Source organism: Purpureocillium lilacinum (genome assembly GCF_023168085.1).
Source record: "Purpureocillium lilacinum CBS 284.36 DNA, scaffold_1, whole genome shotgun sequence".
Classification (NCBI taxonomy): Eukaryota; Fungi; Ascomycota; class Sordariomycetes; order Hypocreales; family Ophiocordycipitaceae; genus Purpureocillium; species Purpureocillium lilacinum.
In genome coordinates this window covers 6,042,657-6,056,188 of record NW_027072111.1, presented here as the reverse complement: position 1 = coordinate 6,056,188, position 13,532 = coordinate 6,042,657, and the positions used below count along the sequence as shown (strand labels likewise).

The 13,532-nt window shown below is 59.9% G+C and overlaps 3 protein-coding genes across 3 annotated transcripts; 1 reads left to right on the top strand and 2 right to left on the bottom strand.

Moving 5' to 3' along the window:
* Positions 1 to 230: 230 nt before the first annotated feature.
* PLICBS_001461 (sulfate adenylyltransferase) lies at positions 231 to 2,200 on the bottom strand (the record flags this gene model as incomplete). Its single annotated transcript, XM_018317467.1, has 5 exons — positions 231 to 1,426; positions 1,485 to 1,633; positions 1,692 to 1,874; positions 1,933 to 1,960; positions 2,032 to 2,200. The coding sequence occupies 5 exons, from the start codon at positions 2,198 to 2,200 to the stop codon at positions 231 to 233; spliced, it is 1,725 nt and encodes a 574-aa protein (XP_018182992.1).
* Positions 2,201 to 6,435: 4,235 nt separating this feature from the next.
* PLICBS_001460 (uncharacterized protein) lies at positions 6,436 to 9,390 on the top strand (the record flags this gene model as incomplete). Its single annotated transcript, XM_018317468.2, has 2 exons — positions 6,436 to 6,739; positions 6,797 to 9,390. The coding sequence occupies 2 exons, from the start codon at positions 6,436 to 6,438 to the stop codon at positions 9,388 to 9,390; spliced, it is 2,898 nt and encodes a 965-aa protein (XP_018182993.2).
* Positions 9,391 to 12,558: 3,168 nt separating this feature from the next.
* On the bottom strand, positions 12,559 to 13,092 carry PLICBS_001459 (uncharacterized protein; the record flags this gene model as incomplete). The annotated part of the gene is made up of 1 exon (XM_018317469.2): positions 12,559 to 13,092. One exon carries the CDS (start codon positions 13,090 to 13,092, stop codon positions 12,559 to 12,561), a length of 534 nt encoding a protein of 177 aa, XP_018182994.2.
* Positions 13,093 to 13,532: the final 440 nt, after the last annotated feature.

Below are 13,532 nucleotides of genomic sequence, written 5' to 3'. Positions count from 1 at the left end.
CATGTCTATCTATTTACAAAGGACGACAGCCCGGAAAGTCTTCGTCAACAGTCCTCGTCAAGTCGAAGTGCACATCTAGTGCCAAACAGCATGCTCTCTACGTTATGTTCATGTAGCCCTCGTCATCAATGTCCCCTCCCAACGCCATGGCCCAATATGCCTCGATAAGCTTTTTGCGTTTTCCACGACCTTCTTCCTCCAGCTAAACGGCGCCCCGATCGATCCGCGCTTTACAGTCGGTCCAGCAGACCCCGGCTCTCGAGCATAAGGATAATCTCGTGCACGATGGACCGGACGTTTTGCTTCTCGAGGTCGACGACAAGATCCGCCTTGGCAGGGTTCTCATACGGGTCGTCGACACCGGTGAAGCCCTTGATCTCACCGGCACGCGCCTTCTTGTAGATGCCCCGGCGGTCGTTCTTCTCGCAGTACTCGAGAGGAGTAGCGACATGAACAAGGAAAAAGGGACCCGACTTCTCAACAAGCTCTCTCGCCTGCTGGCGAGCGGCCTCGAAGGGCGCAATGGGGGCGGCAATGACAGCGGCTCCGGCCTTGGTCAGCTCGGAAGCGACAAAGGCGATGCGAGAGATGTTGAGGTCGCGGTCCTGGCGGCTGAAGCCCAGCTCAGACGACAGCTCGTGGCGCACAGTCTCGCCCAGCAGCATCGACACCGGCCGGCCGCCGCCCTGGTTGAGCGTCGTCTGCAGCGCGCGGGCGATCTGGTCCTTGCCGCTGTTCTGGTAACCAGTCATGAAGACGGTGAAGCCCTTCTCGGCCGGCAGAGGGTTCTGCTCGCGCAGCACCTTGACGACCTCGGGGTACGAGAACCACGCGGGGATCTCCTTGCCCGTGCGGAGGCGGTTTCGCAGCTCCGTGCCAGAGATGTTCATGGTGCGGGTGCCCTCGGGGATCTCGTTGGCAGGCATGTACTCGTCCCTGTCGGGGATGTAAATCATCTCCTGGAACTCAACCATCTTGATGCCGAGCTCGTCCTGGTACTTCTGGACCAGCTCCTGAGCCTCGTAAGGGCCGTAGTGGTCCTTGCCGTTCTTGTTCTTGCCGGGGCCGGCGTGGTCGCGGCCCACAATGAAGTGAGTGGCGCCGTGGTTCTTGCGGATGACGGCGTGCCAAAGCGCCTCGCGGGGGCCACCCATGCGCATGGCCAGGGGCAGCAGGGCCAGGGCAGCCATGCCGTTGGGGTATCGGGGCAGCAGCGCCTTGTAGACTCGGACGCGGGTGAAGTGGTCAATGTCACCCGGCTTCGTCATGCCGACGACCGGGTGGATCAGGACGTTGGCCTGCTGAGAGCGCGCCGCACGCACCGTCAACTCACGGTGGGCACGGTGCATGGGGTTTCGGGTCTGGAAAGCGACGACCTTTTGCCAGCCGAGCTTGTTGAAGTGCGATCGGAGCTCCGCGGGGGTGACTGAGCGAGTTAGCACACTGCCCAAAGGAGCCTTGGCTGCCGGCGTTGGTTCACTCACAGCGCAGGTCCAGGAAGTCGTAGTGCTCCAGGCGGTTGATGGCCTGCAGCTTGCCGCCAACGTAAAAGTTCTTGGCGACGCTGAAGAGGTGCTTGATGCCAGGGTGGGTGTCGTCATCGCTGCCAAAGACCAGCTTGGCCTCCTTGACCCTAAATGCGCCGTTAGCAGCCTGCACCCGTGGACGGGCAATTGACCTGCGAAACGTACTTGTCTGGCTGGTAGACGTCCTCGACCGTCAGGATGGCCAGGTTGCGGTCATCACGGTGGTCGCGCAGGGTAAGCCTGGCACCGGCCTTGATGCCGAGCTGCTCGATCTGGGCCTGGTCGACGTCGAGCGTGATGGGCATGCTGAAGAGGGCGCCATCGGTCAGACGGTTGTTCTCGACGACTCTATGCGGCTGTTAGCAATTGCGCACGCTCTTTTTGCGAGCCAGAGGGCGGAACGCACCCATTGTAGTCCTTCTCCGTCATGAAACCTGCAACGGCACCCCTGTCAGCGCCGAACCCCGCCATCAACGTCAGCCGGGCGCGGGGCAGCGCGACGAACCTTCGAGGGGAGAAAAGCCGCCATTGAGGATCAGCTCGAGATCGCAGAGGTGGCGATCGGTCAGGACAACGGCCGGGAGGCCCTCAGCCTCCGCGGCGAGCTCGGCCTGTCGGGGCAGGTCACGGGCAAAGAGGTCCTTCAGGACGCCGCCGTTGGGTGTGTTGGCCATGATGGAGTATAGGGAAGGGGTATCAAATTGGGCGTGAGGAGAGGTACGGGAGGCGCGGAGTTCCAATCGCTACCGGGGAGATCTGACGGCGGGTTAGACATTATATTACATCTCAGTCCGCAGCCGGAGGTCTGGTCCTGGAGCTGGCCCACAGGCGCGATCACGCAATGGTGGGGGAGGGAAAGCTAAGCAGAGCCAAGTGGCTGGAACGTGCAATGGAAGCAAGCCGGGAGTCGGGGGTGGGATTGGGTGGAGGGCAGCCACCGTACCTTGTGAAGACGAAGGCCGCGACGTCGTGCTTTGATGAGAATGTCGCAGACCAGAGACGGGATGGGAGAAGGGGACGGTCGGCACTTCCAGAGCACAGGGCGACGGCCACGTTATATGCGACCTGCGCTGGGAACGCGGTACCGCGCAATGCCCGCGCAATTTTGTCGTTTCACCTAGATCGCAGGCAGGCTGGCATCTCCGTCCGTCCTGCCCCTCGGTGCCGTTCGCGGGAGCGACGCAAAGCGCGCGCTGGACCTGGACGGCGGCTCCACCTGCGGCGCAAGAGGGTGGGATGGAGGTTTTTTTTCTGGGGCCAAGTCCCTGACGATGACGTGCTCGGGGACGTCGCTGGCGAGGTTCCGCTTGGCAGGCGGCGAGGCCAATCAGCAGGATGAGATGTGGCGGCAATGAGCCTTTTGCGTCGCCCTGCCGGACCGCTGGCGCGGGCATTCACGAGTAATTTGCATGCGCGCGCGCGCGAGCCGGGCTGCTGCGGGAAATGTCATCATCTTGAGGGATGTACAAGCGAGGCCCGCTGTGCGACCGCCATCGATGGCGACAGAAACGGGCGCCCTAAAAGGGACCACGTTGATGGTCTGGCGCACGACGGCCACGTCGGTGAAGATGTCTGAAGACGACTCTCGGGCAAGTTGAAGCGTCGCACACTTGCCGTTTAACATGGTACGAGTACAAGTCGCTTCCACGTCCAAGGGCAGGCGCTGCCGTCGTCGTCGCGGCAGGTGACACGCGGCTCGGATGTCGGCTCCGTGGACCCCCGACGCCCCGTGCTCGTCCACAGCGAGCTGCAACCGCGCGCCGGCGATTGTGTCACTCCCTCACAAGGGCCCTCATGCATCTCGCTCGCCCGGAACATCAATTTTAGCCCTTCTGCGACCTGTTCACCACCTTCTCCGCGGCGTCGTCGGGTTGATTATCAAGCGAGTGATGATGGCATCCATCGGGCCGTCGGCCGCCCCCAGTCTTGAAGTTGGAGACGGCAGCCCCGCAGCCCCTCCGTGCCTCCACGTTTCCCACTCATGCAATGTGGCCGTGAATTTTGTCACCCACTCGATGCAGATCCCGATCCTCTGGCTTGAGTGTGCCATTTCTGCGCACACTTGACTGTGCTCGGGACGTCCCGTTGTTCCTTCGGTGAACCAGTCGGTGAATAATGGGACGGTCCATCGTGGATCATTGACGCCGGAATCGCCTGGGGGACTTTTCACCCAGACAGCTTTTGAGCCCACTCTGCCCCAGCCTCTTTAATGAGAGCTGCGATGGGCAGGACTACTACTCAACGCGCTTGGGCTGCCTCTGAGGTGGCATTCTGGTGCTGCCCGAGGAACTATACACACGAGGGCTACAACGACTAGAAGCACACAAGGGCCGCAATAGACCCCGAGTCATTCTCATATCGAGGATAGCCACGTACATCTTACAGTGAGCTTTGTGGGTACCACTGTCTCGTACACGAGAACACTGCAACGGGATTCTACCGCGTGCTACGGCCATCTTCAACATGCACTACTTGCATGGAATTTACCAAGAGTAGCTCGCACATAGTCTCGGTGCCATTGATATCTTGGCGGAAAACCAGGACGGGTTTCGACGCTGGCTGTCGGCTACTGCACACGCGCCGATTTCCGACAGCGTCCACAGAAGCAAGAGGACTGACCGCCCTGCAGCCCTCCTTGCCGCCTTCAACGTCAAACCGTTGGCACCGCACATTCCTATGCCAAGCCCTATACTCCAGGTAGGGCAGTCAGCACGTGGGGGCACTCGGCCGAGAGAGTTCATGCAACCACCTAACCCATGGAGCTATGGAACTTGCGCAGTGACGCGAGCACTTAGTGGACTGCTTATTGGCAACAAAGGGGCCCATTCTCTGACCTCGCAGATGGAGCGACCAGTACTCTCGACGATGCGTCGCACATGGCGACTTCGACCTTAGCATGTAGCGGGCACGCGGGGCGATCGTGCTTAAACCTGATCGCTTTCTGGCTCTGTTTGCCACTCATGTCAAAGTACGGGTTTGTTGCACACTGCACCGTGCAAGCATGCTGGACGTGCCAGCGGCATGACTCGAATACAACTTTAGCAGTTGGACAGCACCAGCGCCTGCTATTTGGAACACACTCGATGGCCAGAATGTGGATGTGAGTCTGAACCAGAGGTCCTGATTTCGAAGGTGGCAATGGCCGTGGCATACGCCATCGGCCTCAGTAGCATGCACAGGCGCCGCACTTACCATGCCTTGACGCCTTGACTAGCTGCCAGCGACCAGCAATTATGCATGCACGCAACAGAGACCGATTCCCGTCGACGCAGTCCGTATTTGGCCAAGGTTTACGCACGGCGCCATGCGGCTCCCGAGTCAGGTATCGTTACGCTGAGACGGCTTCGAGGCTTGAGCTGGTGCACTGGTCGAAGTGCGGCATTTGAGGCCGGAAACGAGCAGGCAAAGAGCCGGTACCACGGAGCGTCCACGGGCACGAGCAACCCCGCGTCAGATCGGCGCGATCCATGTTCATTGACAGCTATCCTCGCCTGAAGCTGGGGGAAGCAGCTGGAGACGTCGTCGCGGCCCGTCTGGAAGCCAATTCGTATACGAGGCAGCTGGGTCTTACGCTTGCTTGGCAAGGAAGCCATCGCAGGCCACGGCACCAGCAGCTCAGCAGCATCGATGCAAGGGCCAGCCACCCACGTCCTCTCACCTACCGCTTCGAGCCAAGGGTGGTTGGCGGCGCGGTCCTGGTGTCCGAGACAGCCGGCGGCCGGTTTGATTCCACGTTTCGGCACCATTGGTGGACTCGCCTGCTAACGTGCCAAGCGGGCACAAAAAGCACAGGGGCTGCGGCATTGCGCCACTGACAGCATCCCTGCCCTCCTGCGCCGGCGTGGCGTGCAAGCGCCGGTTCTGCGTGGGAATAGGCATAGGTGCTGTACGAAGCAGGGCTGGCAAGAAAAAAGTCGGGTAAAACGTTATCTCCAAGCTGGACCCATCTCGTATAGACTGATGAGCATGCCATCGCGCCGCCAGACACGGCACGGCGAGGCTGTGCTGCGCTGCATTATGTGCTGGAGTCCTGGGCCTCCCATCTCGCTCCCCCGCGTGACGGTTAACGGAAATTGGTGCAAAGTGCCCGTGATCGGGTTAATGCACGTTAGCAGTTGCGCTTCCCGCTGCTCCGGGCGTTGGCACCTGGCTCCGGCGCCGCTCACTGTTTGACGCCAGAATCAACCTCTTCCTCCACACCCGTGCCGTCAAGCTCCCGCCCTCTCCTCAAACCATCCATCACACCATCCGTGTTCCCCAGCGGAGCGTGGAACCCACTCCAGCAATTCGCCAGCGTTGCGGCACGGCTCGGGCAGCACTGTCCAGGCCCCAGTGGTTGGTCGAGCGCTTCTGTTAGCGCTTGCTACTGCGTCTCGGCGCAGTGCTCCACCATCTCGACCAAATCACGGCCAAGATTCCACTGCTCCCTCCCTCAGCTTTACACACCGACAGGGTGCATTGCGCTGCGCTGCCCTGCTCAAACAACGGTGCCCGACGAATCATTCCCGGCGCTCCATCTCAGACCTTCGCAATCGCTATCGCTCGTTTCCCAACTCTCGCTTCATCATCCTCCGTTCCGTCGACGGCAGCTGTCGCCGTCCGCCGCTGACTGACAGACAGCCGCGAGCCTGCCCGGCCGCCATTGTCCGTTCAAACAATCCGTCGCTTCACTGAGACAGCCTCCCGAGACATCTTCTTTTCTTAGCACACAGAGACGCCGGTCGTCCCTATGTCTCTGCCGATCGGTGCTCTGCGGATCAAGTTGTTCATCTCCGCCATCGAATACCTCCCCTAAATCTTTCACGACGCGAGTTACTACCCGCCGAACGAGACTGCGGCTGCGTTTCCGCCATCCTTTCGCTCGATCCTGACACCGCCCTCGGCCGCCGCCGCGGCAGCGCGAGGCAGCATGGCTTTGCCAAAGAGGCCCTTGGCCTCGACTCTCTTTTTGCTCCTCTCCTTGGGGTGCCTACTACTTTCAACCGTCATAGGTGCAGACACGGTCTACATCAAGGGCTATGGAATCGATGGCAAGACACGTGAGCTCGACGTCAATCGATACCCTGCGCTCTTCACTCGCGACTTTGACGATTGCCTCGGTGGCCAGAGCTTGTTCAATGTCACCAAATTCGATGCCGCCTACTATGCCGACAACCTCACCGTCCTTTTCCATCTGGACGGTACCACCAACATCCGCAAGGAGAGCCTCGTTCGTACGTGTTCCGGTACCTGCCCAGACGCCGAGCGTCTTCTTTCTGACCATATCGCAGTTCACATTTCTGTCGAGGCTTACGGCGAGAACCGGTTTAACCTGACGTACGACCCGTGCAAGGCCAACATCGCTAGCATGTGCCCACTCAATGCCACTGTGCCCGTCACCGCGTTCGCCGTCATCCCCATATCCCCCAACGATGTTCGCGGCATCCCCTCGATCGCACTCGGAATCCCCGACCTCGAAGGCTTTGCACGCCTACAAATTTTCGCCAACTCGACACAGACCGAGATTGGCTGCTTTCAAGCCGTCTTCACCAACGGGAACACGTTTTCGCAGCCACAGTCCGTTGGCGTCGTTATGGGCATCCTGACGTTCTTTGCCGTGGTGGCCTCGTTCATGACGGCAATATACGGCATCAGTATCCCGCATATGCGCATGCACTATGCTCACTCATTCGCCGTGCTCGTCATATTCGAGACGTTCCAGTCCATATTCTTCTCTGGCGCCCTCTCTGTCAATTGGCCCAGCGTCTTACCGGCCTGGTGGAGCAACTTTGCCTGGTCCGCGGGCATGTTCGCCAACGACCAGCTCGTGCGATCCATCAGCTCCTTCACGGGAACGAACGCTGACATCAGCCAAGTCGGCGGTGCGGGATCTGTTCCCATCAACAATGGAGGCGGCCTGACACAACAAATCTACGGCAGGTCTCTGCCTGGACCGATGACCATTGAGAGGCACGACGCGCCGGCTCTTGCGCGCCGGGCGACGCACAATGCCAGCGACCCGTATGACTACACTTGGAACGGTGGACCTCGGATCCCGGGCATGCCTATGCCGGGTACCTGGCCAGGCTTCGGCGGCACCCTCTCGGCTGTCAACATCCCTCCTGCTGAGGCATTCCTCGTTGGCTTGATCTGGTTTCTCGTCATCTTCGGTGGCATGGCAGTACTGATCGTGCTAGCCAAGCTCATTTTGGATCTGCTGGTCAAGACCAAGGCTATCAAGACGGACGGCTTCGACTATTTCCGCTCCCACCTCGGTGGGTATCTCGTCTCAGCCCTGCTCCGAACGCTCCTGATCGGTTTCTTCACCATGATGACCCTTGCGCTGTTCCAATTCTCAGCACGAGGCCCGGCGGGACCGACTGCAGTCGCGGCCATAGTCTTTGTCATCTTTTTGGCTGGCCTGGGCGGCATCACCGCCTACGCCTGTTACTTCAGGCTCCGGGACGGAAAATTTGAGGTCGGGCCCGACACGGTGCGGCTCGAACGAGGAACCATCTTTAAGAAGGTGCCGTTCGTGGCCACCACAAGGGCGAGCCAGCTGGGCGAGCAGGAGACTGCTGACAGGCGATACTTGCTCGGCACGATTCCCTTCTTCCGTATCAAGTTTACCGAAAACGATCCAAACAGGGCGCCAGTACACCAAGATGAGGCGTTCATCAAGAGATTTGGATGGCTGGCTGCACGGTATCGCCGCTCGAGGTGGTGGTTCTTTGCCGTGTACGTGGGCTACCTGTTCGTCAGAGCATGTTTCGTTGGGGGCGCCGTGCGCAGTCCACTGGCCCAGGTGTACGGACTGTTCATCTTTGAAATCCTGGCGCTCCTCGTCATCATCAAGATGAACCCGTTCGAGGGCAACCGAAACACCGCTATCGCCATCTGGATGCTGTCGATATCCAAGATTGTCACGACAGGCTTGTCCATTGCCTTCCTGCCGGACTTCAACCTCAACCGCATCGTCGCCACGGTTCTGGGCGTCATCATCATAGTCGTCCAGGGGTTTCTCGCCGTGGCCGTTTTGATACTTATTGCGCTCGGCATGATATCAAGCTGGATGTCTCTGTCGCGCAACCGGGAGAAGTTCCCCGGCCTACTCGAGCAGTCTCGGATCCGATACTTTGAGCATATCGATGCGCGGGCCGGGGACTTGCCACCGCCACCGAAGAAGAAGAAGGAGAAGAAGAAGAAGGAGGAGGAAAAGCAGCCGGAGCCGATCCAGCCTTACTTCAACGTTCGGGACGTGCGGCGCGCTCCCAAGATTGAGGATGAGACTGCCATACCGGAGGGCCTCGAGCCACCTGGCCCTCCTGGACTGTCCAGTGCCGCCGCTAGCATCCGACGCAGCCGTGCGAATAGCGCAAGCTCGCGTTGCTCGGTCGCCAGCATCCCCCGTCCCAATCGAGCGCACCGCACGTCTTGGAGTTCCAAGGACTTTGCACAGTGGGACGCCGAGATGAGCAGAGGAGACAGCGCCAGAACCTCTCGCGGCAGTTCCCTGCGGTTGTCCGGCCTCGCCAATCGAGACTCGCACGGCACCCACACGCCGACGAGAAGACCCCCGATGACGCCAATGGAGGAGTCGTTCGAGGATCCCATGCTGGATATCCCGCCTAACATTATGGAGTCGACCCCGAGGACAGGATCGTCTCTTGGTGAGGCGGAGGTGGCTAAGAAGAGTGAGGGCCTGGCGGAGGAGCCGTCTCCGGTTACCCCTTTGACAGCATCAAGCCACGAGGAGTCCAACGGCGAGAAGACCGAGACGGATGTTGCCGACAGAAATCCGGAGGCCGGCCCCCAGAAGGACGAGCCGGGTGCGGCGGCGCATGAGGAGGCCGAGGATGTCAAAGTGGCTCCAGCGACACAGTGATCGGGTGGGTCACAACTTTCGTGCTGACTGCCTCCGCGTTTGTGCGTATGATGTGCGTGGAGGCTGGGTACCGGGATAAATGGAGGGCATCAAGCGGCATTGAAGTCGCCTGGCTTTGAGTACCAGGCAGGCGTTTGGGAGTCATTCTGGCACAAGTGCATACGCATCATTACAGGTTACCATCTAGTTAGACATTTCGTGCTCGCACGAACAGGCCCACCGGACAAGAGTCCCGTGTGGTAGCGCCTCGGGTGAGGCATGACGACGAGCTGACTGAAGCATTGACGGTGGAGGGCGAGCTAGGCGTGCCCAAACCAGGGTCTTGATAAATAGATTGGTTCAAGACCAGGGCGTTTCCTGAGGAGCAACTTCATGTGATGGCGACGAACTGGCTCTGCCAGATGGCGATACCAAAGACACTAACCGAGCAGCCGGGGCCTCGATTGGACAAGGGGAGTTGGGTACAGATGAACCCACCACCATCTTTGCTCCTCTTCGAAGAAGTGGTCCCATCCGGCAGCTCACCGAGCCGGCTCTCGGGCCGTTGGTCGCCCTGTGGCGTTTTTGATGGCTGCACGGCGCGGGTCCTTCTTCGTCCACCGTCTCCACTCCTCCCCATTCTCCATCCATAACCCCCCTGGCGACCTGCCTGCATGGATGCGCGCATGGGCTCAAGACGAGCGAGGCCGTAGCCTCGGATCCGGGCGCTCGGGGGTATTCGTGCCGTGGCTATTCGTGGACACGCGATGCATGTGTGCATTAACTGCCCAGGCGGTGGGGGGGGAGGAGAGAGCGGGCACGGGCACAGGCGGGGGGAGCGGAGGACAGGGAGGGAAGACGGACATGACCTGCCGGGCTTGCTAACATACGTAGGCGATAGATACTCTGGAGTCCGGAAGGCGTGTTGACGAGGCAGGGTTGACAGGGTTGACAGGGTTGTGGCCGTGGTTGTGACTGTGTGCGTGCGTGCGTGCCTGTTGTGTACGTTAGGTTGTTATCCGTACGTATTCGTACATGTACTCGTAGGTTGCAAGCGCCACGGAACAAGCATGTGAGTCCCTCAGGCCAGGCCCGTCGATGGGGCTGGGGGTTCCAGATTGGACTCTACGCCTGACCCCATCCGCTCCTCTCCCATGTACACGGAGCATATACATACGTCCTTCAGGGCCGTGAGTCAGTTGCGGACGAGGGATCTGAGATTTATGACTCGGCACTTCGACACCGAGGGCGGACGGGGGGGTTGGGTCTGCACGCTCGGTGTAAGCATGGTGCCGTTGTCGATCGAGTGACGGAGGAGGGCGGCCAACAAAAGCTGTTGTTGCTAACGCACCGTACATTTTAGTATAAGTTTATACAGTACAGTAAAGCACGTATGCATGCTGTCAACGAGAGTAGACCCTGGATTTCGCACACGGCGACTGCTCTGGCTCTGTCATGGGAAACTTTGCCCGCAGGAACGGGGAGTGTCATGTCACGGTGAAAGCAGGCAACACGCCATGCGTTGCTGCACGTCAGGTGCCCGAGCAGCAGGAGGAGCCCGAGGCGGTGGACTACGAATTGACCGACGCAGGGTTCGGTTACGTGCGCGTCTCTTTGCTCTCGCACAGCAGGGCGCCGAGCGCAACCCAGCACAGCGCCCAACTGGCCCAGGGAGGTGGGCTAGGTTGCGCCGCAGGTCGCGGCTCGACGCTGTCACATGTGCAGAAACATACCAGGTTGTTTCTGCTCTGGGTGCCAGCGAGGCGCGAAGCGACGACTTCCGTCAGTCAGCGGTGAGGTGCGTGAAGTCAAGGAAAGAAGCGAACCCTGTCTATCTTGAAGGCTGCCTACTGTACTTGTTACAGAATGCTGCTATCGGGTAATAGCAACGCCGTACTGGGCGCGTAGGATTGTTGGGCGGACGAGCATCTGCCCGAGATCAACGGCACGGTCTGGACCTGGGTGGTGGCCGGCAGAGGGAGATCGACTTTTGCCCTCCGCCCAAGACAGGGGGTTCATCGGGGGCTGTCGTTGGTTCTCCGTTCCCCGTAGCCGTGAGCGAGGGTCGCCGACTAGCGGATGGGCATCTTGATGATTGGCATCAAGGATGGTGGGATGATACCTGGGGGGAAGGATGCACTGGCGGCGTGCCACTCGCGAGCACTTTCGCTGCATATTTCATGGGGACCTCGCTGCCAATCTTGCATACTGGTTGTCTGTACTGAGGAACAAGGCACAGCCAAGCAAGCAAGGGCCGGTATTGGGTACCGGCCATGCTTCTCCTTTGAGCGCGCAACCACCAGACCAGACACGAGGCCGCCACAGGCACTGCGCCTGGGGTTACACAGCCTGGCGCACGTTCTCGACCAGCAGTGGCAGCAGAAGGACGAGCGCCAACCAGCTCGCTTGCGTCAGTCAGTCACTCAGTCACCACGGACGCGCTCGCATGCTCCGTCAGTCACCAACCCACCAGCCCACCTCGCCTCGGGGAGAACCACTCGACGACGTGTCTTCCGGGGAGGCAGTCGCTTGCGACCGTGCCAGCAAGTCTCCGGTACCAAACATACCGCTTCTCAACGTGCGTCGTATCGCATACGTCGGTATCTCGGACCCGTGCATAATGTACTGTCAAAACCCCAGTCTGTGTCATGGAAGGGAGCCGCCGTACGTACCTCCAGTCTCTTCTGGGCGCCTTGTGCAACGTCGGCAGGTGAGGCGTCCTGCCAGGGGAGAAAGAAGGCACACATATATACGCACACTCCCCCCCAGCCTCATTAGCAACAACAACAACAGTGTGCGCGCACCGTGTCGACGCAAAAAAAAAAAAATCAAAAAAAAAAACGTGCGCACGTTGGCCGGCGCTGGCTTAGGGACTGGACGCACACACACACATACACACTCACGGATCAAGCTTTTTGGCAGGGGACTAAAGGAACGGCCCTTTGCCGACGCATGTGGGAGGGGAGGTGAGGGAGAGAGGGGGAAGGGAAAGGAAAAGCACTGGCAGGCAGATAGCGGAGGATTTGTTGGGTAGCTGGCGAACTACATGATTCTGTTATTTCCGCCTGCAGGGGGGGCTGGAGGCCGATTGCACATTGGGGATGTCAGCCCGAAGACGCGTCCGCCATGATGACGAGGAAATTAAATTCCAAAATGCTGATAACCATTGATATTGCCGTGTTTCCCCCCTTAGATTGGCGATCGATGTTCCTGTTCCATCAAAAGGACCAGCCCGAGGGACGCAACGGCCGTGGACAGGAGTATCAGGAGCAGAGCGCACGTCAGTGCGAGAGCCCTGGCATTCTCCCACGCTGGCCGCCCCGGAGACGATAGCTGCGTGCTCGTGTCCAGGGGCTGGATACTCATGCCACGCTCGTTGTCCCCGTTTCTGGCTCTGATGCCAGCCTCAATATTCTCGTCATGTTCCCCCACGGCTGCTTCTCTTGCCCCTGACCACCCGCTGCCGCCGGCTGCCCAGTCTTCATAGTCGAGAACGCTCGTCTGAAGCTCGAGGTCCGATATGGCGCGCGGCAGGGGCTCGGTGACGACGCCGCGGCGGCCGATGGTATACGACCGTGACAGCGGCATCTGCGTGCCGACGTGTCTAACAAACGTGTTGTACGCCGGCGGCGGGTCGTCTTCGCGCTCGTCGTCCGTCGTCGACGGGCTCCATGCCGAAGGAGGGAAGTGGGCTCTCGCTGCTTGTCTGGTGGTCGCGGTCATCGCAGGTGTTGGCTTGGGCTCGTCGTCATGCTGGCGTGCTAATTCCTCCTTCCTGGGGGAGGGGGGCCGGGTTCCAGCGGAGATGAGGAGAATCTTGTGCGTTGGGTGCGTAGGCGCGTGTGTACTTTCCCCTCGGAGTGGAAGGAGAGAAAGGAGTAACTTGGAAGGAGGGTAGATAGGAAGGAAGGAGGCAGAATCAAGGGAAAAGACAAACGTACGCGGCGCAGTTGAAGCACTCGGAGAGGGGCTGGCTCGTAGACACGGGGATGCTGCATCTGGGGCAGCGGATGATGTCGTTGCCGTTGCTGAACATGCTTGTCTCAACCTTAATACGTCGGGGGGTCGGAGGGCGGATGACGAGCGGGAGATTTGTGACTGGTCTCTGCAAGCGAATCGCGCCCGTCGACGATACTGTCTCGAACAACAAACAAAGACGGTCA